General features: G+C 45.8%; 1 protein-coding gene across 4 annotated transcripts in view; it reads left to right on the top strand.

The window, feature by feature from the left end:
• The window catches only part of NPRL3 (NPR3 like, GATOR1 complex subunit), a 360,149-nt gene that overhangs the window by 203,441 nt on the left and 129,139 nt on the right, over positions 1-27,569 (top strand). For all 4 annotated transcript variants that reach the window (XM_085628418.1, XM_085628421.1, XM_085628419.1 and 1 more), the window contains one exon: positions 24,568-24,674. In XM_085628418.1, coding sequence (XP_085484544.1) covers positions 24,568-24,674 — 107 coding nt within the window. The remainder of the gene's footprint in view (positions 1-24,567; positions 24,675-27,569) is intronic.

Genomic DNA, 27,569 nt, shown 5'->3' with positions numbered 1-27,569 from the left:
GGAAAGGAGTCACTAGCTTACAGGGATACAGGGGCTAGTGTCACTATGGTGACTAAGGACCTTGTAGACCCTAGCCAGATCATACTTGGAGAGATATACCAAGTGACCAATGCTAGCAACGTTAGTACAGACCATGCTCTAGCTGTTGTGAACTTCTCCTGGGGAGGGGTAACTGGCCTCAAGAAAGTTGTGTTGAGTGCAGACCTACCTGTTGAATGCTTACTAGGGAATGATTTGGAGACCTCAGCATGGGCTGAGGTGGAGCTAAGTACCCATGCAGCAATGTTGGGTATACCAGCAGAAGTATTTGCCCTGACAAGGTCAAAAGCCAAGCTGACAGGAACTGAACAGGCCTTGGATCCTGGAAAAATGGACCAAGGACCTTCCAAGAGGAGGAGTAGCAGGGGTAAGGCAGAGCCTTCCCCCCAGGATCAGTCTGTAGAGACTCTTTTAGCAGAAGAGTATCTAGCTCCTGAAGAAGGAACTGCCCCAGAGGAACTGGAACCTGATCAGGTTGAGTTCTTGGGGGCAGGGGGACCTTCTAGGGCAGACTTGAGCCTGGAGCAGCAGAGCTGCCCCACTCTTGAACCCCTCAGACAGCAAGCTGCTGCTGAGGCTGCAGGGAATGCCAGTGGGACCCATAAGATTTATTGGGATGAAGGGCTCCTTTACTCTGAGGGTCGAGACCTCAAGCCTGGTGCAGCCAGGAGGTTGGTCATACCTCAAAAGTTTAGGGGCTTCCTGCTCACACTGGCCCATGATATTCCCTTAGCAGGACACCTGGGCCAAAATAAGACTTGGGACAGAATTGTCCCTCACTTTCATTGGCCCCACATGAGTGAAGACTATAAGAGCTTTTGCAGCTCTTGCATTACCTGCCAGGCAAGTGGCAAGGCAGGTAAATCCACAAAGCCCCCCCTGATACCATTGCCTGTGGTGGGGGTGCCCTTTGAGCGGGTGGGGATTGACATTGTTGGTCCCCTGGACCCACCAACAGCATCTGGGCACAGGTTCATTCTAGTGGTAGTGGATCATGCCACTAGATACCCAGAAGCTATTCCCCTTAGGACCATCACAGCTCCTGTGGTGGCAAGGGCCCTCCTTGGAGTCTTCTCCAGGGTGGGGTTTCCTAAGGAGGTATTGTCTGACAGAGGTACAAGCTTTATGAGTAGTTACCTGAAGGCAATGTGGAAGGAGTGTGGGGTTAACTATAAGTTCACCACCCCTTACCACCCACAATGCAATGGTCTTGTTGAGAGGTTCAACAAGACCTTAAAGGGTATGATCAAAGGACTCCCAGAAAAGCTTAGGCGAAGATGGGATGTTCTTCTGCCCTGCCTTCTCTTTGCATACAGAGAGGTGCCACAAAAGGGGGTTGGTTATAGCCCCTTTGAACTTTTGTTTGGCCATCCTGTTAGAGGCCTACTTTGTCTAGTGAAGGAGGGATGGGAGCAACCTCTCAAACCCCCTAAACAGGATATAGTGGACTATGTACTTGGTCTCCGCTCCCGGATGGCTGAGTATATGAAGAAGGCAACTAAAAACCTGGAGGCAAGTAAGGAATTACAGAAAACCTGGCATGACCAAAAGGCTGTCCTGGTGGTGTACCAGCCAGGACAGAAGGTATGGGTGTTGGAGCCAGTGGCCCCAGCAGCTCTCCAAGATAAGTGGAGTGGACCCCATACCATTTTGGAGAAAAAGGGAGAGGTTACCTACCTGGTAGACCTTGGCACTCCCAGAAGTCCCCACGGGGTACTTCATGTGAATAGGTTGAAAGCATATGTGGACAGGGCTGACATGGGCTTGCTCATGGCAACAGATGAGGGACAGGAGGAGGAGAGTGACCCTCTCCCAGACCTGCTCTCTCAGAACCCTGACGATGGATCAGTTGATGGAGTAGCCTTGGCAGGCAGCCTCACTGACCAGCAGCAAGCAGACTGTAGACAGGTTCTACAAGCTTACAGACATATGTTTTCTCTGACTCCTAGTCAGACCACCTGGTGCACTCACGAAGTGGACACTGGGGACAGTCTGCCTGTCAAGAATAAAATCTACAGGTAACTTGATCATGTCAGGGACTGCATAAGGACTGAAGTCCAAAAGATGTTGGAGTTGGGAGTGATTGAGCCCTCAGATAGCCCTTGGGCTAGCCCAGTAGTCCTAGTATCAAAACCTCACACCCAGGGTGGTAAGAGAGAGATGAGGTTCTGTGTAGACTACAGGGGACTCAATGCAGTCACTAAGACTGATGCTCATCCAATTCCCAGAGCAGATGAGCTCATAGATAGCTTGGCCTCAGCCAAATATTTGAGCACATTTGATCTGACAGCTGGCTACTGGCAGATAAGGTTAGCTGAGTCTGCAAAAGCCAAAACAGCATTTTCTACCCCTAGTGGGCATTATCAATTTATTGTGATGCCCTTTGGTTTGAAAAATGCACCTGCCACTTTTCAAAGGTTGGTGAACCAAGTCCTCTCAGGCCTGGAAGACTTTAGTGCAGCATATCTAGATGATATTGCTGTCTTTAGCTCCACCTGGGGAGATCACCTGATCCACCTGAGGAAAGTTTTAGAAGCCCTGCAAAAGGCTGGGCTCACTATCAAGGCTACTAAGTGCCAGATAGGGCAGAGTCAGGTTGTATACCTGGGACACCTTGTAGGTGGAGGCCAGGTTCAACCATTACAGAGCAAAATCCAGACCATCATGGACTGGGTTGCTCCAACCACCCAGACTCAGGTTCGAGCTTTCTTGGGTCTGACTGGTTATTATAGGAGATTTGTAAAGGGATATGGATCCATAGTGACCCCCTTGAATGATCTCACCTCCAAGAGGATGCCCAAAAAGGTTCAGTGGACTGTCAGCTGTCAGAAAGCTTTTGATGACCTTAAACAGGCAATGTGCTCTGCTCCAGTGCTCCAAAGCCCCAACTACTCCAAAGAATTCATAGTTCAAACTGATGCTTCAGAGGTGGGGGTAGGTGCTGTGTTATCACAACTGAATGAGGAGGGCCAGGATCAACCAGTAGCTTTTATTAGCAGAAGGTTGACCCCCAGAGAGAAACGTTGGTCAGCCATAGAGAGGGAGGCCTTTGCTGTGGTCTGGGCCCTGAAGAAGCTGAGGCCATACTTGTTTGGCACTCACTTCATTGTTCAGACAGACCATAAGCCCCTCCTGTGGCTAAAACAGATGAAGGGTGAAAACACCAAACTACTCAGGTGGTCCATTTCCCTACAGGGGATGGACTATACAGTGGAACATAGACCTGGGAGCAACCATGCCAATGCAGATGGCCTCTCCAGATATTTCCACTTAGAACATGAAGACTCAACTGGTCAAGGTTAGTTTAATGTCCCTGCGTTGGGGGGGGGGGGGTTATGTAGGAGAGTGGCATCGACTGCATAGTTGCCCCCAACTTTTTGCTGATGTTTTGACTGTTTTTATGACTTTAGCCAGGCTGTGGCCCTGCTATCCAGGACCCCAGCCGATCTGCTTCCTCTGTTAAACAATGTGAGTACCCTAGGTACCAACCAATTGGATGCTGGGCATGCCCTACCAGTCCCTTGTAGATGGTACCCTAGGTACCCAGGGCATGGGTCCCCCAGTAGGCCTACCAGGGCTGCAGCACTTATTGTGCCACCCTGGGACAGCCACACAAACTGACACCACCAGACCACTACTGTAGTCTGGGTAAGGTGGTGCTAGCACCCCTTACAGGGATGTAGGTACCCTATATCCCATACCATTACAACACATATACTCTCATAGGTCACCCCTATGGCAGGCCCTGGTAATCCTACAGGGCTGGGTGCTGAGGTATGTGTGAGGGGGGACCCCTACGTGAGTAGGACCTCTCTGCAACCTTTGTAAAATCATTACTGGGTTGTTTGTAGTGTAGCCATACCATATACTCTTAACCGCATTATAAGTGAATCGCGTCATCGCAATAACTTGAGAATGGCTACACAGAACCATATCGTGTTTGGTGTCAAACATGAAGGAATCATACCCCCAGTCCAGCCATGGGCATGAGGGTACGATTCCCCCTTGCTAGAAGGGCGATATGGGAAAAGCGGTAGAATTTAGACACCAATTTAAAAGTGCACATGGACCACAAAATGGCTACTGTCCGCCACCTACACGACTCTGGCTGGCTGTTGCTGGGGAAAACCCCAGCCTCGCCATCTGGACAATAGGGCTCCTGTGGCAGGGAGGTGCCAGCACCTCCCCAGACAGGATATGTGGATTGGAACAGGGTGGGTGCACCAAATGTCCTTTCAGAGTTGCACGTAGGCAGCTGCAGAGCCCCAATTCTGCATACACCGCCTGGAACCGGTTCAGGGGCATCCTGCCCCTCGCCCAGGTGGGAAACACACAGAGGGGAGTGGGTGTAGCCACCCTTTCCCGCCTCTACTCTGATTGGTAGGCTCTAGTTGGGACCATCCCCTAATCTTGGGGATATATGTGAATAACTTGGCCCCAGAGCCTCAGATTAATCCAGAACTTTACAGAACTGACCTTCGACGAGCTGCTGCCCAGCTGACTGAAGAAATCTCCCTTGGGATAAAGGAGTTATCCCCCTGCTTGGCAGGCACCTGAAAGACTGCAAGATACCCGGTTGGAACTTCGCTGCTCTCACGAACTTCGACGTCTTCCAGCAACCTTGAGGTGGGTCTCCAGAGCATCCCAGAGTCCTGTGAGCGTGCCCAGCAAGTCTGAGCACCGTGGACCACGTGGGTGCCGAGATCCCTGCATACCCCGGCCACCTCTTGCACAGCACACGACCCCGACCAGTGGGGAAGTTGTGCTTTGGCCCATTTCTGAGCCAACCTTCAAGCAGCATCCGTGCCAAATCTCAGCTCCCTAGTCCGCTCTGGTGGCCAGTGGGAGCCCTTTTACGCACTCCATTTTGCTGCCTTCCGCGGACCCTTGTCTCTCGACTTGTGGGTCCTGGCGGAGGACAATCTTCACATCCAAGAGTTCCCCTGGTTGCTCCAGGCCTGCTCTGTGCTCTCTCCAAAGAAGAGCACCCTCAGACCTCGTGGGTCTGCACCAGCAGCTGCTTTGTTCATCTTGCGTGGGTTGCGGTTGCCAAGGCTTAGTGGATCCAATCGGGACACTAACACTGCAGCGACCCTCATCCGACGTGGGACAGTCGCCCTCCAGAAGCTGGCCTTCCTTGAAGCCTCCCGGAGCCCATGACTGCAGAGCCAAGCTGCATCTATCTCACCTGAAGCACCAGGCATCGAAGGGCTCCTTGCTGTGAGCCCCCTGGATACTGTGCCGTGACCCAGACTCTGTCCCCTCTGCTTTCAGGTTCTTCTCTACATTTTCTACATCTTAGATCTTCACGACTTCGACGCTTTCAGCTAGCAGCAGTTTGGACTACTTTTCCATTGAAAATCAGCCCGCGACCCGACACCAGAATCGACCTATGCACCCGGCTTCCCTGGGGCAGGTAACAGTGGTACTTCGGTACTCCCGTGGTGGTGGGCTCTCCAAAGCCTTAAGTCTCAAGCCTTAACTTTGTACTACTGCTAGAAGTGTCTTTAAACTTTAAATATTCAACCGCGACATTCTCCATAGGCTAACATTGCGATCCCGATAGCAGCTCTTTGCACTGCACGCGTCTCCCGTGGGTCCCCTTCCTCTTAACTGTGGGTGGATTCTGAAGGGGCAAGCGATCCTGAATGCCCTAGGCATTGCCTGTAGAATTGTCGTGGTTCTTATACCACTATTTTAGTATATGGTTTGGTCCCCCCCCTGGGGCCCATTGATTTCTGTGCTATTTATTGTGTTTATAAATGCTTGTTTGAAGTGTAACTTTGCCACTAGCCACATAAAGTGACTGTGGGATTCTGTCTAGAATAAATACATATATTTTATATATATACCTGTGTGGGCTACTCTTTCATTTGGTCATTCAAGAGGTTATTATGGTAAAACAATAAGCTTAACACTCCTTCAAGACTTAGCCTGAAGGCTGCTCTCCACAGCTACCACTAGGATAGCTTTCTTTAAAGGTTGTCTTAAACCTATCATCAATAAGAGTCGAATTGGACTGGTGCAAGGTGTCCCTATAACTAGGAACAGCATATGCCAGGCCAACTTCTCACAGCCCTGAAGCATGCATCAGCACCTACCCTCCACATGACTCCACCGTGCGTCACAGGGGTAGAGCGTAGCCCTCTACCACTCGTAATAACCCCTGTTAAGATAGAGTCAAGAAAACACCATTTAGACAATAGGGCAAAGTGTTGTGTCACATTTACTGCAAGCCCACATTATGCATTCGCCACACTCTTCCCCTTGTGTGCTACTGTCCCGGGTAGCTTAAACCTGTGTATTTAATGCAATGCTGGCAGTGTAGAGCACTGCCCAATGAGTTTTCCTTGTTCTGCGATATCCGGTAGCAAATGACCGACTTGAAGGACTGAGAGTCAGTCCCCCGTGACTTATTTCAGGCTATACGCCCGCCCCCCCCGCCGGCTGACAAAGCAGGCCGAACACATCCAGAGCAAGAGCCTCGCTCTCTCCGCCAGCCGACAGATGCGGCCCGAGTAAATCCACCATGATTTCTTTAGTGAGTTAGAACCACAAAAGGTCTCCCGCCAGCCTCCGTACGAGCGTCAGCTCCCAAACGGAGTTAGGCACCAAAAGCCCGAACTACAGTTGGTGCAAGCACCCTTACCGTACTCCGAGTACAGGAACTGGGACAAGGATCGGTCGAGTTCGACTCCTCAAACGAATTTCGGACATCGGTGTGCAGAGGACTTCCTGCTTTATGCGTCTTGGTCGCGTAGTCTCGCGAGACGCGCTAAGCATCATGGGAGGTGTAGTTTTGGCGGCGCGGCGAGGGAACAACTTCGTGTCTCTGCCTGTGCTCGCCAGTTGGTACATGACACATTCACTGGTTCTTCTTTCATCGATGCAGATCTTGACGTCATTGGCAATGGAGGGGGATCTGCTGCTGACTCCAGTATCTGACCCTGAGCCGAATCCTTCTCTGCCCTGACTGAGGGAATGCTCTGGACACATTCCAGCTCACCCGATTCCTGTGCAACCGGATTCAGACAAAAACACTCCGACTGTGGAGCCCTCCTCAAAGGCTTCATCATCGTTTCGGTTCCAATTCTGACCAGTTTACCACTGCTTGAGGATGGCAATGGGGATGATTTATCCACAGGTATTTATGGAGATGTGCAGGCACCCCAATAGATTTGCCTTCTGAGGAATCCAATCTATTTGGCAAAAATGATCTTCCCGAGTATGGTTCAAGAAAAGCCAGACTAAGGCACGTTCATCTGACCCTGTCAGACCGTTTTCTCATCAGTTTAGCCTTTCCGAGGCTACTCCAGAGGGTTGGCAATTACCCCATGGGAGTCAGGATCCAGCATTTTCTCCCAGGGTGGCAGTCCATCACATCCGACAGATGAGTCCTTTAAAGGGTCCAGCAGGACTTTGCTCTTCTTTTCCTGTTTGACCTACTGCAGCTTCCTGCCACATCAGAGTTTTTCAGAGCAGCACGTATCCATCTTACTGTAAGAGGAGTGAGCGCTACTGTCCAGAGAGGCCATCAAGTGCGTTCTAGACTCAGATATCGGGATGCGTTGTTACTCCTGTTATTTTCTCCTGCCAAAGAAAGATTCAGGCGTTTGTCGTTAGATATTTGCCCTCTAAATTCCAGTTGGGCTTCCTAAAAAGAGTTTCAAGCATTGGCAAAACCAGTATGTCGAGCCTCAAGTTGGAGTGATTTTTTAAATATTTTTTTCATTGCAAGCATTTGCCACAAAAATAAAATATGCTGACACCTAAACACAGTCAGTATATATATCACCACATAACTAAGGGCCAGATTTACAATGGAGTTTGCAGTGCAAACCCTCAAATTCAGTACAATATAGGGCTTTTGACCGCAAAAACCTTTTAACATTTGTACCAACTCCATTTTCTGATCCTAAAAAGCTTTTCCGAATTGCAAAATAGAGTTAGAAATCATCACTGAATCGCAATTTCAAAGGGGCATATTAGGAGCGTTCCTTTAAAATTGCGATTGAGTTACCTATGTATCAGGGGTTTGCAACGTAATTCCAATTGCAAACCATTGATCAGTTACAGACTCCCAAGTTGGGGTCCCTTTTTGGAATCGGTGTGACGGCTCCATGAGGAGTACGGAGTGGTTCAGTAGACTACTGGCAGCTGGCAGTATTTTATTCATTTTTTAATATAAAAAGCAGCCCCATTTTCTTTAAGGAATTAGTTCTTCTTTTGGGGGGAAAAACTTTTCCCTTTTGGAATGCAATCACACAGTTGGAGATCTGCTTTTCCTTGCTGGTGGCCACTATGCAAAGGAGTTGCAAACTGCAACCTGCCTAATGAATATTAATTAGGCAGGCCGTTGTGAGGCCCCCTGTAATTGGTTATTTTGTGACCAGACCTATTAGTTTATAAGTCAGCCGGCGAAATACAACATTGGTCACAAAAAGTTGATCCGCAATTTGCGATTGCTCTTTGTGACTGCTTCTATAGTACATCTGGCCCCAAGCTCTCACTTCACAGGCAGCTGCAACGTTACAATGCCCCACGAACATTTTCTAACAGCAACTTTATAAAGAAAACAGAAAAAACACCATCTAACTGGGAATCTGAAGTGCAGGGAAAGGAGAATAAATAGCTTTTATTTAAATAACATTGGAACCTGCTTTGTCACTGAAGAGGAAGAGACTATTTTAGGTTTATGTGAACAATGTGCATAGCATTTGTGCTCTCACTCCAAGTGCAGGGAGCCAGTGGACAAGATGCCACATGCAGTATGCTATAGTGGGTTGAAGCAAAATGTGAATGTCAATTTAACAGATCACTAGAAGAATACCGCTGACTGAAAGCCCCACTGCGGATATTTATTATGTATGACTGTTTTGGAAAAGCAACAGTCTGATGAGCCAAAGCTGCCTCAAATGCCAGACCTAAACAGTTTCCTTCCCTTCACCCCCTTCTGCTGCATGTGATGGTCTCTCTGATTCCACTGATTAAACAATCATGTGTACTTCTTCACTAGCCATAAGAACTTCATCAACATCACTTCCTTTGTGAGAGCTCTGAACTCCAACTCTCTATCATTCTCTCCAATGACTTCAAGGCCTATTACAATTCACATAGCTCTTCACACCAGCAAAGCAGAACACCTCACAAACCAACAAATTAGTGGATTCTGGTGGCATTCTAAATTGGGCATGCAGTCGAATGGCCAACCACTGATGGCTCGTTCTCCGGCGGGCCATGGGAAGAGTAGTCTTAAGGTCCACCTACCTCGAAACTGGGCAGGCGGACCATGAGTTTGGTGGAGAAGGTGCTCTGATGCAGTTAGTACAGAGTACCCTCTCCACCAAACTCCAAAGCAGCCCCATTCACAGGAAAGAAAGGAAAGTCTTAGAAGCAGGCATTCTTGAATTTCCTTTCATTGCACTGTCACCATCCCTACTTCGATTCAGATGAGGCTCCAAAGATGAGGGATGTGAGCTTTTCGCCACCTGTAGAGGTGTTGTGGTTTTTTTTTTTTGAGTCAGTGCATTGGTGGCGATGGAGTATTGTTGGAAGGGTGAAGGCAGTAAAGGTACAAAAAGGGAAGAAGAAATCAAATGCGGATGTATTGAAACTGCAAAATAATTCATTTCAGCAAGACAACAAGTTTAATATTTGAAAAAAAGTTCAGATTAGGAGCTAATCTTAATGAAAGCAAAATTTAAAAAGAAAATTAACACGGTTTGAAAGCAGACGCGAAAATTAACGCATGAATCCTTCCAACTCGTGTAAAGTGTAAGAACAGCACAAAAACGTGCATGAGGATTGAATGAGAGGGAGGCCCAGATCTCTGTACTGGGGTGAATGTATGACATTGTTCTGCATTCTGTCCATCAATTGTTGTTTTTGCAGGGAGTGAAATGGAGACATGAGGTTTCTCCACGTGTTAAACCGCAGTAAATGTACAGGAAGCCAACAAGTGCCAGCTCATGTAGTTAAGGACAAGCATGAACCGCTCCTCTATAAAGGGACTTTTTTAGGTCGCCATTTTAAGGCTTTTGTATTTTGGCAATGTGAGTGTTGCAAACTGTTTAGGGTAGTATGCGTAGGTGTCATATAATAATATATCTTTGAATAAGAATATTTACATTCATTTGCAGGGTGTAGAGTCTTGTTGAACTACTTGAAATGAGAAATACAGGAATATGTGGGTTAATGCATGGATGCAGATTGGTGCGGTGAAATGAGCTGGCCACACATATACTGTTGCGTTCAGGGGCGGCGACTGGTTTTAGTGTTGCGGGTGGTTTCATAACGATGTTCCTATGGGAGATCTATGTGTGGTTGGCGGCAGACAGCCAGTATGATAAATTGTTTTGAGATGAGGATGAGATCAAGTGGTTTGCCACAAGTGTGGATTGGAAGCCAGTCGTGGTGTAGGTTCAGAAGGCCATACATTAAGGGGGGTCTCCTGCTCATGGTTGTTGATGTCAACTATCAGTACTAAGTGAGATGGACAGGCAGTGTACCATTACAAGATAAACGTGTGGCGTGTTCAGAGAAGTGTGCTCGATAGTTTGTAGTGGAAAAGATGGGTTTTGCAGTGTATCTCGATACTGCTCAGCTGCTGTAATCTCCCACTCATTTACCTCTGCGGTGGATGAGTGTCTGTTTCTCTCCGTCGCTTTTCTTCCTCTTCTCTATCTCCTTTCTTGTCTGTCTCTTGTCCTCTCTCTCTTTTCTGCCTTCTGGCTCCACCCCATACCCCCTCTTTGAACTGCCCTTCACTTCTCTCTCAGAGGGGCCTGTACATGAAGGAGCTGCAAGAGGAGGGGTGTGAGCGGTGTTTGCTGCTAGCAGCGCCTCGCCTTCCAGCCTCTTCTCTCAATCCTTGCTTAAGTGAAAGGCATGATGGAAAAGTGTCCGCTCCTCCATTCCATCCGCCCAGGCTCACTTGTGTTCTATCCCAGCAAGCTACATTAAGATAGAGTGATGGGGCAGGAAGGGGGATGTTCTTAAAACAGTCCTCACTTCTTCCGGTCACTTGTCTTCTTGTCCCACCCAATCCGTGTTGAGCGCCCAGGAAGGAATATACAGTTCACTTCTGGGTCTTCACAAGTGACATGAGCACATTGTGCTGCGGACACCAAGAAGATGGAGGGTGCCCTAGATCATATTTTATGAAATGATGATTTACCCTGTCATATGCACTCACCCTGTTGCCATTTTCCATGACAGATGTAAATATGTGTTATGGGCAGGGAAAGGTTATGAGTCTGAAGTTAGCTTCTTATTCTGGCAGCATCTCATTCACAAACTTCAGCTGCCATGCTCTTGGTCTTGCTTTCAATTTGAGCCTTTAAAGAAGAAGAAGGAAGAGTTAGATGTAGTACCTGAATAAACTCTAAAATATTTTGTGACCATAATATCCTTCTCAAAATATCACAAGTGCCTAAAAGTTGAAGAACATAAAATTGAATGTAAAATATCTTGTTTTGCCTTTGTTAATAATATTGATGTTTAAAATATAGGGCCCTATTACGATTTCGGTCAGTCGAGCGTCCTACCGACACCATAGTGGGATGGAATCCGTTCGACTATTAGTCAGCGGTTCCACCCGCAGTATTAGGATGTGACCGCGGTGGGAAACATCCACTTTTCTATTGCAGTTTGTGCGGCAGCCGGAAAAGGGCCACAGCACAAGCTGCAATAGAAAACATCTATGTTTTCAAACATCCCTGCACCATGTGGCAGGCACATGTGGCAGGCACCATGTGGTGCCTGCCACATGGTGATGGGGTGCTTGGTAGCGGATGGCCAGGAGGGAAGGGGGGCCCTTCTAGGCGACCCCAAAGTCACTTTCTGCCTTCCTTTTCATGGCGGGCGGACCCCCATGAAAGGGCAGGCAGAAAGCAACATTGGAATCCTGCCGTCAGAGCCGAGACTGTCTGCGCTGCCATTTGGGGATTACAATTCTGCCTGCAACCCCTACGGGCTCCGTGAGCTGGACAGTAGCATAGCGGAATTTCCTCGAGGGTTTCCCTCCGACTGCCAATATCGTAACATGGCGGTCGGACGGAAACCTATGATGTCGAGCAGAAAGCCTCCGACGCGCTGTTGGATGGCTTTCCACCCAACATCATAATGAGAGCCTAAATATTTTAAAATTTTGTTGTAGTTATTATCATTTTAATGCACATTGTTTCATGTATACTTTTAATATGTTTAATATTGTTGTCTGGGGTTGTGGGGTTTATTGGAGTATTGGGTTGGTAATGTTATAATTAAAAAATGTATTAAGTTATAATTATTATATTGATACTTTTGTTGTATAGAAGATATATACAATACTGTATTTACAGTGTAACAATATGTATATGTGTTTTTGGGATTTTAGGTTTTGCTGGGGTATTAGGTGAATAGTTTTGTTTAGGATACACATCAATTAATTTATATTGTTGTGGGTTAATATTTTAAATTGCTATTATATTCAATGACTATCCAAATAATGTAATAAGCATATCAAACATTGCAGTTGATTGATGCGTATTTGTATATTTTTAATTAAACAAATGGGTGTCTTGGGGCTTCTTGGAAGGAATAATAATTTGGAAGAATAACATGAAAATATTGGATCAATATTGTAATTTTATTTTAATACTTTAATAAAATGCTGTTCTACTATTTAGATAAATATATAAATGAAACAAGTTTAATTTAAAACATATATCCGGGTTCAATATGTTTTTTAATAACTATTACTCTTTAGGATTTAGAAGGCCTATAATTAAATATGAACCACAATAAGTTTCTTAAAAATATTTAAAAAAGTATAAAAAATTAATTACAATTTTAATGTATATGTATTAATATTTATTAAGCAATAGCTACAGAAACATAAAATATTGATTATTGAAAACGTTTTTAGTTTAACAAAAATTAGTATGTTTGGAGTTTGGAAAATAAATGATACCCTTCGTCATCAATATCTGTATTTTCACAGACGTTTATTGGACAGGAGCCCAGTAAGCGGAACCCCTGAAATATATGCACTCCCCCATGTGTTTTGTGGGACTGCAGCTGAAAAAGTAAATTCATCCCCCCAATAAATATATGCTCTATCCCCAAAATTTGAGGCAAAAGATTTAGAATAATAAACGTGCTGCCACTTCCTCCTCAACAATGTGTATTTTCCCAATGTAAATTTTAGCAGTGTTATGTTTTATATTTGTATTGCTTTCTTCAACAACTCACAACATACCACCTACTGTTGTACAAAAACAATATGCCATTGACATTTAGGGGTCTATTAGGATGGTGGGCTGACCTCAGTCCACCCGCCATCCTAGTGGTATTGGGACCGGCTGTCAGTGGTGCGGCGGTCCCACTGTGCCAATTTGGATGCGACCGCAACCATGGCGGTCGCATCCTGTATATTTAACATTGTGGCGGGTGTTGCTGTATTCAGCACCAGTCACAATGTTAAAAGGGCATGTTGTGCATTTGCATGCACAACGTGAGAGGCACCGCGTGGTGCCTGCCACCTTGTGCATGCAAATGTCTGGGGTTCCATGGGTACCCCCCAAATGCAGCCACCCATCCCCCCCAACCCCCTGGGGGCCCGCAACAGGCCCCCAAAGGCATTCTCCGGATGCCTTTCCATGGCGAAGTCACCGCCATGGAAAGGCATGAGACCGCCATCATTGTAATATGGATGGCGGTGCTTGGAAGGCACCACCAGCATATTGCTGGTCTTTTCCACCCGGTAGGCAATCGGGCGGCTTGTCTACTGGCGGAAAACTGGCGGACGGTCTTTCCGTCCGCCTGGGTCCCCACCGCCATCGTAATATGGCGGGGGGGAAATGTTAGGTGGGCGGACAAAAATGGCGGGCAGATCGCCACCGCCATACGGTCGGTGGCGATCCGCCCGCCATCCTAATAGACCCCTAAGTCTCTATTACGGGGTCGGATAAATCCCACACATTACAAGTGCAGGTGCTACCACTTCCAGCAGTGTAGTTTCTCTCAGTGTTCGCACCCTATGTGACCTCAGGACTCAATTCTTCTGTCTCACAGTCTGGCGCCTCAGCTTGCAAGCCTCCCTCCTCTAAAGGCGTCTCGGGAGGTCGACGAGATTTTCATTCCTCTCCATAGAAATCCCTCAATGCTCCCCATATCTTCAAAACCTTCCTGAGCAGCCCCTTGCCTTGTAGACCACCCTTTCTGCCTCCAGCGTTCCTTTTGATCTATTGTGTGACTACTCCCCTCTTAAGATTGCTAATCCGGCCATTGACGTTCAACGACAGGATTTTCAGTTGGTCTGTATTGTATTGTATTATATTGTATTGCATATTTGTAAAACGCACAGCTACCCGAAGGCTTCCTGGCACTGGGAGAGTCATAATGTGCATCCGTGATCCTCTGATGGCTGGGGCTAGTGGGGGTATAGCCAAGGTTTAAGCAATTTTCGGAATGTGGTCTCATTGGATACATTTCTTAACTCAGTCGGCATTGAGTTCCATAGTTTGGGGGTCAGGTGAAAGTGGATTCTTCCTCTCTAGCCGGTCCTTTTAATTCGTGGGACCATCAGGAGTCTTGCGTTGGAGGATCGCAAAATCCTATGGGGGTGTAGGGTTACAGAAGAGCCCTGTTCAAAAGGGGTCCCCTGTGGTTGATTCCCCTGTGTGCCAGACACAGTGACTTAAATTGTATTCCTTCCTCCACTGGAAGCCAGTGCAGGGTGGCCAAGGCGCTATTTGCAGAAGTGTATTTGTGCCGCTTAAAGATGGTCCTTGCTGCTGTGTTTTGGACTACCTGAAGTCTCTTGATAACTGATTTGGGTGAACCCAGGTGCAGCGAATTCCAATAGTCCAAGTGAGGAAGAATAAACGCCTGGACCACTGTTCTCCGAGATTGTGCGGGTAACAGGTCTAGGATTTTACGTAGAGTTCTCAACATGGCAAAGGAAGATGTGGTCCGTTTTTTTGCTTGGGCTTCCTTGGATAGGGAACTATCCTAACTAATTGCGTGTCGTCGACATAGGAAACAATTGACCTGCTAAATTCCTTGACTATGTCTGCCAACTGCCGCAAATACATGTTAAAAAGTGTGGGCATAAGTGCAGATCCCAGCGGAACCCCACACTTCAAGGGGCCAACCTCTGAATAGCAGGGGGTTCACAAGTCTAGAAGAACCTTTCTTTTAGGAAGGAAAAAAGGCAGCTTAAAGCACAATTTCTTATGCCTGTTTCCCTCATCCTGAGTACAAAGGTCTCGTGGTCAACCGTGTTGAATGCTGCACTCTGGTCTGGAGGGGAGGGGGGTGTAATAGCCACGGGGACTTCTTTTCCAGAAGTATTTTTAGCTCCTCTCTTATTGCTAGTAATGCAGATTCCATGCTATGTTTTGGACGGAATCTGGTCTGAGTGGGTTGAGAAGGGAGTTCCCTTCTAGGAATTGAGAGAGGTTTTGATTTATATATTTTTCTAATACCTTCCCCATAGCTGGAAGCAGAAATATGGGTCTGTAGTTCCCGGGGCGGACGGGGTCAAGGTTAGTTTTTTTTTTAACATAGGTTTGACCACTGCATGTTTCCAGGCTCGGGGGACTATGCCCATTGAAAGTGATAGATTAAGGAGATCCAAGAGAATGGGGAAGATTTCTCATGCTTCTTGTAGGAGAAAGTGGGTGGGGCCGAGTCTAGCGGGGAGCCAGATTTAGCTTTTCCAAATAGAGCTGGGAGCACGTCTCTGGTGATCAGGGGAACATTTGAGAAACTTGTCTCCCAAGCATAGTATGTGTCTCTGGTAGAGTGGGTAAAGTTTTCTGTGTTTTTTGTAAATCACTGTAAATTACAGAAACTTTGTCTTGAAAGTATGCCGCAAGTTCGCTGCAACGAACATCTGTGAGAGTGTGGGCAGGGAGTTTTCTGCTTTTGGGGTGGTGAGGGATTTAACAATCCGAAAGAGCTCCCTGGGGGCATTAGCACAATTGACCATTAAGGCTTGATGGTATAATGCCTGTGCCACTTTGATTTCCTGATGGTATTGTCCGGTGGCCAATCGATAGGAGAGTTTTAGATTTTCTTCAAATACTTGTCTCCATTTTCATTCTAGCTTTCTGCACCCTTTTTTTTAGTTAGACAGACGGTGAATCAGTGGTAATGGGGTGGTGTCATCTAGTGCATTGTTGATCCACTCTTCTACTATGGAGTTTGCTGCCGAAGGGTCCTTTTCTAGGCCCGGGTTGGCAGATGATAGAGATGTCAACCACGATTAATTATTCAGTTTTGACCATCTTAGGCCTTGGCTAGGAAGATTCTTGTTGTCCGATGATGGTGGAGACCCTCTAGAGTAAATGAGATCAGGCGGTGGTCTGTCCTTGTCATAGGGCAGGGTTTCTCAATTTTTATGTTAGAATCACTGCTAAACACAGGGTCTAGAAGATGTCCTTGTTCATGGTTGAGGCCTTCTACTCTTTGTGTTAACTGAAGGTAGCCTAGGTCATGTTAGATGGCTGAGACTATGGAGTTGTTAATCTCATCAAAATAAACATTGAGACCCCCTACGAGATTAACATTCATTTTTTCAGTGGCGTTGCTGGCTATTGTCTCAGGCAGGACTTCAGCAAAATTAGTCCACGGGCCTGGGGTTCTATATACTAAGGCTCCCGAAATGGAGGATGTAGGAGATAGGTTTATTGTAAAACACTGATTCTCACATTTATTCTGGAATAGGGAGGAGATTGTGCATACATCTGTATGTGTCTTTCAATATGATGGCGATACCCCGCCGCTTTCATGCCTGCGGTCTTCCCTGCATATATAGTATCCAGGGGAAAGCGCTTGATTAATGCCAAGTGTAGAGCTGTCATGTAGCCATATTTATGTTAGAAATAGGATGCCAAGTTAGTCCTCTATTAATGAACGTTAGTAGCTCAAACTTGTTGTGTCGCATAGATCTGTAAGTTGTAAGGCAAATGTTCCATTTTATGGGCCTGGGTAACTTGGCCCTTTCTTTCTCTAGATCCGAACAGAAAGTTGCAGGGGGACAGTGTTGTTCCCCATTCTCTTGCACATGGGGGGTAGGCATGCGAGGATGGTTTGTACATAAGTGAGTTTAGGTCACCATTTTTGTAAGGGTTTGGATAGGGGTCCTGGCCTCCGGTCCCATCCGGGCACGCCTTCGGTGAGTCAGCAGCACACGTGCATCCCACCTGTCATTTAAGGCTGAGGTATAATGTCTAAAGCACCAAACAAACGTCTCTATGATTCTGATTGCAGTAACGTGCAAGTGCATTCTCTCTGGTGTAGTTTCTGGTACCCCCTTCCCCCATCTAATACACTCATATGACATTGTTTCTCTCTAAACTCAGATGAACTGATATCACAGAGACTTACGCAATTGGCAGCTGGGTGACAGATGCCATTTATTGTTTATTTGGATGTAAATGTTGCTTGCCTCAGGCTAAATGCCCCAAACATTGTAGGGGAATGTGGTGTGCGTGTGTCAACAAATGTAAAAACATTGCTTGGCTCAGGCTAAATCGGTATGGAGCTTGTAGAGGGGTGTGCTGTGTTTGAAAAACAAAATAAATATTTGTGATCCAATGTGCTTTTCCTGTAAAAATAACCAATTACTTATTTGAATGTAACTCCATAGTACTGCATTGAGGTGAGGGCTACCAGTTTGGTGCCACCTGTTGCGACAAAATTTGCTTGGTTCAGGCAATTTACATACAGGTAATGCAGAGGGGTGCTCCCTTTGTTAGGATCAAGATGAAAATTGTTGAGCCAAGTTGATCTTGATGGGAGAAAGGATGGTATAGAAATGCATTGGCTTGAGGGTGTAACATTGGTTACAGGTGGAAACATTGTTTGGCTCAGATTAAATCCATATGGAGCATGCAGGGAGATGTGGTGTTCGATAAACATCATACATATCTGTGAACCAATGTGTGTTTCTTATAAGAAAACTACAATTACTTTTTTGGATATAACTCATAGGAAATCATTGGGGTGAGGGTAACCAGTTTGGTGGCACCTGTTGTGACACATTTTGCTTGGTACAGGCAATATTCATACAGGTAGCATAGAGGGGTGCTCTCTTTATTAGGATCACTATTATAATTGGTGAGCCAAGTTTACCTACGTGGGAGAAAGGATGGTTTCTTATTTACCTATAGCAGTATTTTGGCTGATAAGTGGCTCAGTGGGTCCCTGTTTTGGTGGAAACGTTGCTTGGCCCGGGCTGAATCCTTTTGGACCTTGTAGGGGGATGTTGTGTGCTTGAATAACAAAATACATATTTGAGAGCCAATGTGATTTTCCTGTAAAAGATTTGCAATTACCTATTCAGACATAATTGCATAGGAAGACATTGAGGTAAAGGCACCCTATTTGATGCCATCTGTTGTGACAAATTTTGTTCAGCTCAGACAATTTACATGCAAGTACAATAGAGCGATGCTCCCTGTATTAGAATCAATATGAAAATTGATGGGAGAAAGGATGGTTACATTTTCGTCTAGAAACCCATAGGAATCCATTGGCTTGAGGGTGGCACAGATGGAAACATTGCTTGACTCAGGCTAAGCCTTATGTAACTTGTAGTAAAATGTGGTGACGTTGAGAAACATCATACAGATTTGTGGGCCAATGTGTTTTTATGATAACAAAACTGCAATTACCCTTTCAGATGTAATTCCATAGAAATGCATTGAGGTGAGGGCAACCAGTTTGGTGCCACCCGTTGACAAATTTTGCTTGGCTCGGGCAATTTACTTATAGGTAGCGTATGCTTACCTATTTGTCTATAACTCCATAGGAATGCATTGGCTTGAGGGTGGCACAGTGGGCACAGGTGGAAACATTTTTGGCACAGTATAAATCCATATGGAGCTTGTAGGGGAATGTGGTGTGTTTAAAATATTTGTGAGCTAATCTGATTTTCTATAGGAAAAGTATGATTACTTGTTCAAAGATAACTGCTTTGGGGTGCGTTGATGTCAAGGCGACCAAGATGGTGCCATAAATTATCAGCTCAGTCAATTTACATGCAGGTATTGTACTGGGGGGCTCTATTTCTTAAGATGAATATGAATTTTGAGGGTGGAAAGGTTGCTTGTGTGAGACCAAATCCAAATAGACGTTATAGTGCTATGTGTTGTGATTGAAAAACACCACATTCATAGTATGGCAATGCAAAGTCTGATAAAATGGAGTTAACGGAATTATTTAAGGTTGTATTTTATGTAAAAATGTTTCCTGTAAATAAGATGCTAGCTTCCACCAGCAGATAAGATGCTGGCCGAATGAGGAGCTAGCCTCAGCCTCAGGAAAGGTTTGCTTAGTACTGACATAGACTTTGGAAGTTTCCAGTACAGTACTCATGATCTTTTTGCCACTGCTGAAACCGTTAGCATGTGCGATTGACTGGCAACTGTAACAAACCCCACAAGCCCACCACCCCCTGCTTCCCTAACATGCACAACCACATGAGTGAGGTGGGAGGTGTGAACAGTGTTGCAGTTTCCTGCCCACTGTGTTTGCTTTCACCGTGCGCTTCTCAGGCAACAATATCCACACCTGAGTCTTCAAACACGAGAAAGGTCTTGGGCGAGGGAGGGGGTGGCGGAATGGAAGGTGAAAAAGAAAACTGGGTGCGAGTTCCTCTTCAACTGCCAAACCACTATGCAAAAAAAAAAAAAGTTACAAAAATGAATATGTGGGAGTTTCCCTTCAACTGCCAAACCACACGCCCTTTTGCTTGAAACCTTTATCATGTTTCTAAAGTTGGTTGAGCATACTCCTTACCTTATTCTTCAGTTGTACTTCCTGTTTTGTTAGTAATAACTATACATCTTTGACATTTGTAAACAATTGTGGTTTTTAGGCTGACAGGAAAAATTTTAATATGTTAGGCTGACTTCAGTCCAGGGGCTAATTATCAGAAATGTGAAGAAAAATGGAACACATGCTGTGCGAACAGTTTGTCATTGTTTTCGCCAGTGTGTGGTGGGATTAGTGAAAGCAAAGCATTGTGGCGCAGCTGGGCCATTCTGACTGTTAAACCACACTGGAAGTAACTTATAACCCTGAAACAATGGAAAGCCTATTTTTGCACAAGCCTGTGCTTTGTTATTTGTGTGCCTAAGAAAGCACATGAATCACTTTTTCAGCTGATTCTGTGAGAAAAACAATTAGACCGGGGCGGGTTCCGTTAAGAAAAGTCATTATGTTTATGCTGCAACATTTGTCATAAAGCAGACAAATCAACGTTGTTTATTAAATCATTTTTTTTCAACTTTATTCACTCATTTTTATTTGAGAGTTTTTCGAAACTATTGACTGATATGCCCCCACTTTTTGCTGAATTGCTGATGTACTTTGACTGAGTGTGCCCTCGGCTCCTGCCAATCAGGTATCCAGGGCCTATGTTCCTTCCCTAAAACTGCATGAAGCCTAAACCCAATTGGCATCTCTGGCCACATGTCAGCCCCTGGTAAATGGTACCCTAGGTACCCAGGGCCTTGTGACCAGAGAAGGCCCCTAAGGGCTGTAGCACTTATTTGCCACCCTTGGAGGCCCTGTACCTTGACACACACACACACACACACTGCCCTTGCATGCTGAGTGTCTCGATGCAGAACAAAACAGAGAGTCGACATGGCGCACATCCCTGTGTGCCATGCCCACAACACACACTGCCCTGGCATACCTCAGTCACCCCTCTAGCTGGGTGCCCTATGCCAGTGTTGTGGGTACAGGTGCATGAGCCCTGTGTCCCTACAGTACCCAGGTCCATTCCTGGGCACTGTAAGTGCAGTGATGCCATTTAAGAGTATATGGTGCTGGGAGATCGTCCACACGAACTCCACACGAACTCCACAGCACCATGATGGCTACACTGAAGACTGAGAAGTTTGTTATCAAACTTCTCAGCACATTAAACCCGCACTGATGCCAGTGTGGGATTTAATATAAAATGCACGACAGAGGGCAACTTAGAGTTGCCTCCTGAACCTAACATACAATCCACGTCCTGTCTGAGGGGTTGCCTAGGCTGCCACACAGCAGACATGCTGCGGACCCCTGGGTAGAGAGCCATCCGCTCTCCTGGGCCTGCAACAATGCACATCCTGGGCGAGCTGCTAGGTCTCCTCCCCCAGGATGGGCAGGGGAAGCTTCAAAGGCATGCAGCCTTTGTGAGCTTCTCCAGGCCACTTGCTGTACTCAGCAACTGGCCCCTACCTTTTCTGACCCCCACTCTGGTGGGAAGACTGGTGGGAGACCCCAAGGAAGGAAAGGGGGTGTGCCAGCCTCTGCCAACCCCACCCCTCAGGTGGGGGAGGCGAGGTGAAGCACTTCTCCGGGCTCTCGCCATCTTAAAGATGGGAAGTCCTGCCCAATCAGGACTAGGCTACTGCCCCCCTCCCACAGGAGAGTGGCAGGATAGGGGGTGTACCCACCCCAGGAAAGGGACCCATTGGTCCCTGCCCTTTACCTACCTGTAACGCCCCTAAATTTAGTATTTAGGCACACCTGAACCTTCCTTCCTCAGATCCAGATTTCGAAACAAGCAAGAAGATCAAGAAACAAGAAGACCTGTCGTGCAGCTGCTAACAAGAGGAAGACACCAACTGATTTGGCCCCAGCCCTACAGGCCTGTCGACCCTCGAACCTGCTCTTGCTAAATCCCGGCGTCTCCAGTGGTCAGCAACCTCAAAAGCCCCGGAGGACCTGACTGCCTTGTGACTCTAACGAACTGGGTCTCCCACGAGCAGTGATACTGCTCAAAGCAAGTAACAAGCCCCTGGCACCAGCCAAGAACCGCGACTCCTGCACACTCTGCACCCGCCAAGCCTGGCCTGTGCCAGAGTGAACAAAGACCACGAGGACGTCCCCCTGGCGACTGTGACCCCGAATCCAGCACCCAAGGACCCACCTCGTCGCTCCTGATGACTCCTGCAGCCTCAGAACCAGGGACCCCTACAACCACGACCAGCAGAGGGTAAGATTTCCTGACGCCAAAAGGCACCCCGGCGCCCTGCGGCCCCCTGTGCCCAACTCCTGGGTGCCTACCTATCCTCAAACTTCCCAATTTACCTCTCGAAGTGGTGGTCGCACCTGAAGAATCTTCGTCCCCGAGCTTGCAGCCTTTGTTCGTCCTTGAGCTTCTCCATTGAAATCCATTGAGCGCCCGGTGGCTCAAAAGCACCATGTACCCAGCAGCCCGAGTGCCCCTGGGAGTGCAACCTCTGCCCTAATCTGCTTCCCCATTTGCCCTGAGCAAGTGACCAGGAGCCCAGCTCCCACAGCCGCGTGGCCTGCTAGCCAGCAGCCACCAACCAAAGGCCACCTGCCTCCCATAGGATAACATTGGGCCTAACTCACTCTGAACCCGGCTGCCCCTGTGCCGCTCAGGGTGTAACAACTGCACCTACCTGACCCTGGGAGACCCCTGAGTCTAAGCCCAGAACCTTAACTCTGCCAGTCGAGTACTTACCCAAAAGCCGATAACTCACTTTTCTTCCATAGGGTAACATAGACTGGTTTCACTTCTTCAAATTCTTCTGTGTCGAGTTTTGAAACTTTAAAGTATTCATCTAAAATCAGCCGAATAACGAAAACGAATTTACTCACCTGCTATCAGGAGAGATCCCAGTGCTGGATCTTGGTGCCCAGCACTGACCCTGCAAAGTAATTACAACCGTACTTACCGCTAACTTGATTTTCCTCCATAGAATAACATTGCCTGTTTTTCACCAGAAATTCTTCTAAGTGTCAGTTTTTGCAACTTACAAATATTCCTTAAAAATCGCTTGTATAACAAAAACGCTTTTTTCCAACTGTTTACAGGAGATACACCAGTGCTGGATCCGGAATCCAACACTGAGTTAGAAAAAGTAACGATAACCCCACTAACCTGCTATGTGAATTTCCTCCCATAGGATAACATTGGTGAGGCTATGTGAAAAAGTTTCCAAGCGTCAACTTTTAAAATACAATAATATTCCTTAAAAATCACAACTGTAAACAAAACGTTTTTACTCAACTGTTTACAGGAGATGTCCCAGGACTGAATCTAGGATCCAGTCCTGCGGTTAGAAAAGTAATCCAAAAAGTAATCAATTGCATTTAACTAGAAATTCCCATTGAGCTCAATGTATACTTGTGTTTGAAATTGTGTTGCCTACTGCAACAACTGTATCTATTGCATTCAAAAGTCTATTACCTATTGAAAGTATTTATCTAAAGCATCTCATTCTGAGAAAGTATATTTTGATACCTATTGTTGGTTCTAAAATAAAACAACTACATATTTTGATACAAAACCATTGGCCTAGAGTTCAGTTCTTGAGTGTGAGACCATTTGCTGACTGAGTGTGTACAACAAATGCTTTACACTGTCCTCTGATACTGCCTTACTGCTCGACCAAGCTACCACTTTAGAGAGTAAGGTTATATCTAACGTTAGCCTCTGCCAAACCTCTGGGGACTGTGGACTCTTTGCACAATGTACCTATTTGGGAACAGTATATACAGAGCCACTTTCTTACATTGACGAATTGGCATTTGACTTTTTAGGAATAACCGGTTCACCTCAACAGGATTCAACGTTTACTGCAGGTTGTAATCAAACGTGAAATGCCTCTTAGCTTCAGTTAGACTCAGAATCAAAGGGGCATGGGGCAAGTGGTGAATTAGGTGTCTGTTGTTGAAAGCATGTGTCTACGATACACACAATGGGCTCTGGTCCATTCCTTTGCTCCTGATTGGCTGGCTATTTTGCCAATCTATGTTCAGAGCTCCTCATTCGATGGCTTTCCCCCTTTTTCCTATTTTTTTCCCACCTCTGGAACATAGTTTCTTTACCATTGTTTTGATTGGATGACTTGAATGGTAGCACATCTACTCACAATTTCCCGCTGCTCTTTTTGTGCCGCTTATGTCCCCTATAGACTTACCGCTCGTCCTTTGCTCCCCATCCACACATGCTTCATTTGTATCTAAATAATGATTTATTTTTTAAACTGTGCTTATGCAAAGGCCCAGCGCCAAGTCACCTAATTCCACACTTGTCCAATGCTCCCCAACCCCTGCTCAACTTATTATTATTTTTGGGTGGCCTGGCAGCTACATGTTGCTTACAGGCCACTCACCTCCCAAGCAAGCTTTATTTTTTAATTTGCTATTCCGAAGTGGCGGTAGGCCATCTCTTAAAACTTTAGAGTAAATTTACTCCATTGTAAAGAATGTCTTGAGAGGCTTTCAGGGTGAAAAAGGGAAGCAAGTACTGTATATATACCAGTACTGTTAAGTGTGTTCCATGTACTAGAAAACAACTATGCACAATTTTTCTTCATTAATTCATTATCAGTTTTCTAAACTTCGAGTACTTAAAACGTATGAAGAATTTGTATTGAATAGAGTTCTGCATTATAGAAGCCTTCCTTTTATCAATTTCATCCAATTAAAACCTCTTATTGAGAGCACTAAAATGTACTGAATTTTCTGTCCTCTGCTTTAAGGCTTGATGTTTTTGTGCAGGTTTTCCAGTTGGCAGCCCACCTGGTTTACTGGGGCAAAGCCATTATCGTTTATCCTTTGTGTGAAAACAATGTCTACATGCTGTCCCCAAATGCGGATCTTGGTCTGTAAGTACGTGAGCATCAGATCTGTAAATATGCCTTGTCGTGCTCTGCTTTGGGTGTTTTGTGTTGAAATTGACTGGGATTGTTATGATTGTGCAGATGGTTATTTCATTGATTGATTAAGGACAATAAGCAAGACCTAGATAGAACTTATTAGTAGAGTTGGACTTTCAGCTATAATTGTATTTCAATATGTGCACTTTTTTTTTTTTTTTTTTTAAACAAAAAGACTGACCCATTTCTTACAAAATAGACCGCAGACTCAGTTTCAAACCTTAACCCACTTGTATTTAGTATATACTAGTTTAATAAATTATGAATTTAGCATATAATGCTTCCTTTAGGACAATGCTACTGGTTTATCTAAATCCCATTCGAATTTAACCTTTGCATACTTCACAAGTTGCTATAGGAGAGTTGGGGGGGGGGGGGGGGGTGACATTCCAGGGAAAGCAAGAGGAGGAGGTGCAAATTCAACATTTATAAAGTGGATCACCCACAAGTTAGAGCAATAAAAAGGCTACAGCATTCTTCTGACACCTTGCATATACCTTCCAAATTATTTCGGATAAAAAAGAAGACATGCCAGACCATCGCCAAATGGGTTTCTGACCTGGCAGAGGAACAGGCTCCTATTGAGTTACACCTGGGATAATTTGGCGACCATTGTTGACAGAGATGGTGTTGCACTGGGAGCAGAGGTGCAGCTATCATTAGTGCAACAAGTACTTTGGTGCTGGGACCAGGGGTGTGAGGGGACCACTGCTTCCTAATAATGGCTGTCTTTCACTAGTCAGTCAGATGAACTGGGGCACTCTTTTGCTTACTTGCATTAGTGCCCATGGCACCCCTGCTTCACCACAGTACAGGAAGTTTCATTCACCTTCGATAGAGTCCACCAATCCAATCTGCTACAGAGAATGAATCATTTCTGTATTCAAGGCAATGACCTAGACTGGACCTCATCTTTACCTGTTCCTAAAAAATCTAACATCATATCGCTTCCACTGTATCCTTTTCCTCCATTCATCCCACTGTAATCCTGCAAGGTTCCATCATCTCTTGACTCTTCTTCAGAGCACACTTCTGCCCTCTACTCTACTTCATTAGATCCTTCAACCTAACCTGCTGCAACTATGTGTATGACACTCAGATCACCCTCAATCTAAAATCTGAGAGGCTCCTCTGACCTTGATAAATGCCTCCAAGCCATAGACCAGTGGATGCTACGCAGCCACCTCAAATTTATCTCCTAAAAAATACAAGAACCTCTTCTGTGGAATTGGGTGTACATACCTCCATCTGGCCCAGAGGCATTTGGACCAATTCCAAACAAAGCAATGGAAGTGAAGTGTCTAGCAGAGTTTGTCGTTGTTGACCCTGCCGTAGTGCCTCAAGTAAATCAAATTAGCAGAATTGCCTTATTCTGCATGACATTTTCTGCAGTACATTTTCTGTTATCTAGGATTCCCACAATTGGTCGAGGCCCCCCTGCCCTTGGTGCTTTGTTACCGGACTACGCCTACAAGCTATAACTTGAAAATCCAGTCTACCTTCTATGCAGATTTCAGAATATCCAGGACACAGTGGCCAGAAAGCTGTAGCACCTCTTCAACAACATCACTTCAGCCTTACAAGCTCTACCCTGTTTATCCATGACCAGGCACAAGTTGTTTAAGGCTCCGTGCTTCAGCCACAGAACCATCCACTGCATCAAGACCAGTTTGCTTTCAACTTAAAGCTCTGCAACACTTGCAAAAGACTAGTTTATACAGGACCCTCAGTGGGTTAACTCGCCCCATGTCACAATCTTAGCCAACGGACTACGCAAGGTGTTTTTATCTCTCATCCATGACTCACAAGTAGGCTTTGTACCCAAACGTTTTTCTCTGAATCATATAAGGACATTATCACATTTCCTCTGGAGCACTAGAGAGCTGAGGACAGTGGCACTGTGCCACTCATTGGATGCTTAGAAGGCTTTTGATAGAGTGGAATAGGGTTACCTTTTGCATGCACCGAAAGGGCTAGTCAGGCCAGAACTTTATCATAAAAGTACAGTGGTGGCATGAGACCCGCCCATGTTAACCGTGGAGGACACCTCTCTCAGCCATTTAGATTTTTGGAAGGGTATGATTCAGGGCGGTATATTGTCATACTTTCTATTCTTGTTGGTATTGGTGCCCTTATCTGTAGCACTGCGTACATCAAGAGTAAAGCAGGGGATAGCCTCACTATATGTCCTACTTAAAGCATTCCTTTAAGCTGATGACATTATACCAACAGTAATGTAACCCCATACTTCCACTACCAGTGTCCATCATTCATTCAACCTCAAGATTTTCCAAATACAAAATTACCTGGGATAAGTCTGAGGCGCTCCCTATGTCCAGACACAACACTGGGGAAAGTATTTACTGCTACCCATGAAATGGATAACGAAGGCAATAAAATACCTGGGTATCAGAATCAATAGTGGACTAGAAAGCATAGCAAATGGAAATTTAAATCTGTACCCCCCCAAAGATGTATTGTTATGTCACTCACTTACCCGAATTGGCTAGTTTCCTGCCTCAACACCGTAAAAAACAGTATGGGTAGGCACAGAGAGGCATGTGCTTCAAGGTCCAGTGTCGCAGATTCCGCTATATGGTGCATCACCTTAAAGAGAGGCAAGAAGTAATCTGATCATAGGTTATATGAAGTCTCTCTGCAAAACAGGACCATAGAGTATTAAAAGTTCATCTATTCCTACATATCTTTGCCACCTAAATGGGGAATAGTGTGTTGCAAGTTGAGAAATAATCACTGCTGGGGAAGGATTGGGCCTTCAAAAGTATACAGATTCTTCATCAGTTACTCCACAATTAGATATTTAGGGACTTTCAGGAAATTGGA

The sequence above is a fragment of the Triturus cristatus genome, chromosome 10 (assembly GCF_964204655.1).
Source record: "Triturus cristatus chromosome 10, aTriCri1.1, whole genome shotgun sequence".
Classification (NCBI taxonomy): domain Eukaryota; kingdom Metazoa; phylum Chordata; class Amphibia; order Caudata; family Salamandridae; genus Triturus; species Triturus cristatus.
The sequence above is the reverse complement of the archived record's forward strand: the minus strand, read 5'-3'. Positions and strand labels throughout refer to the sequence as shown.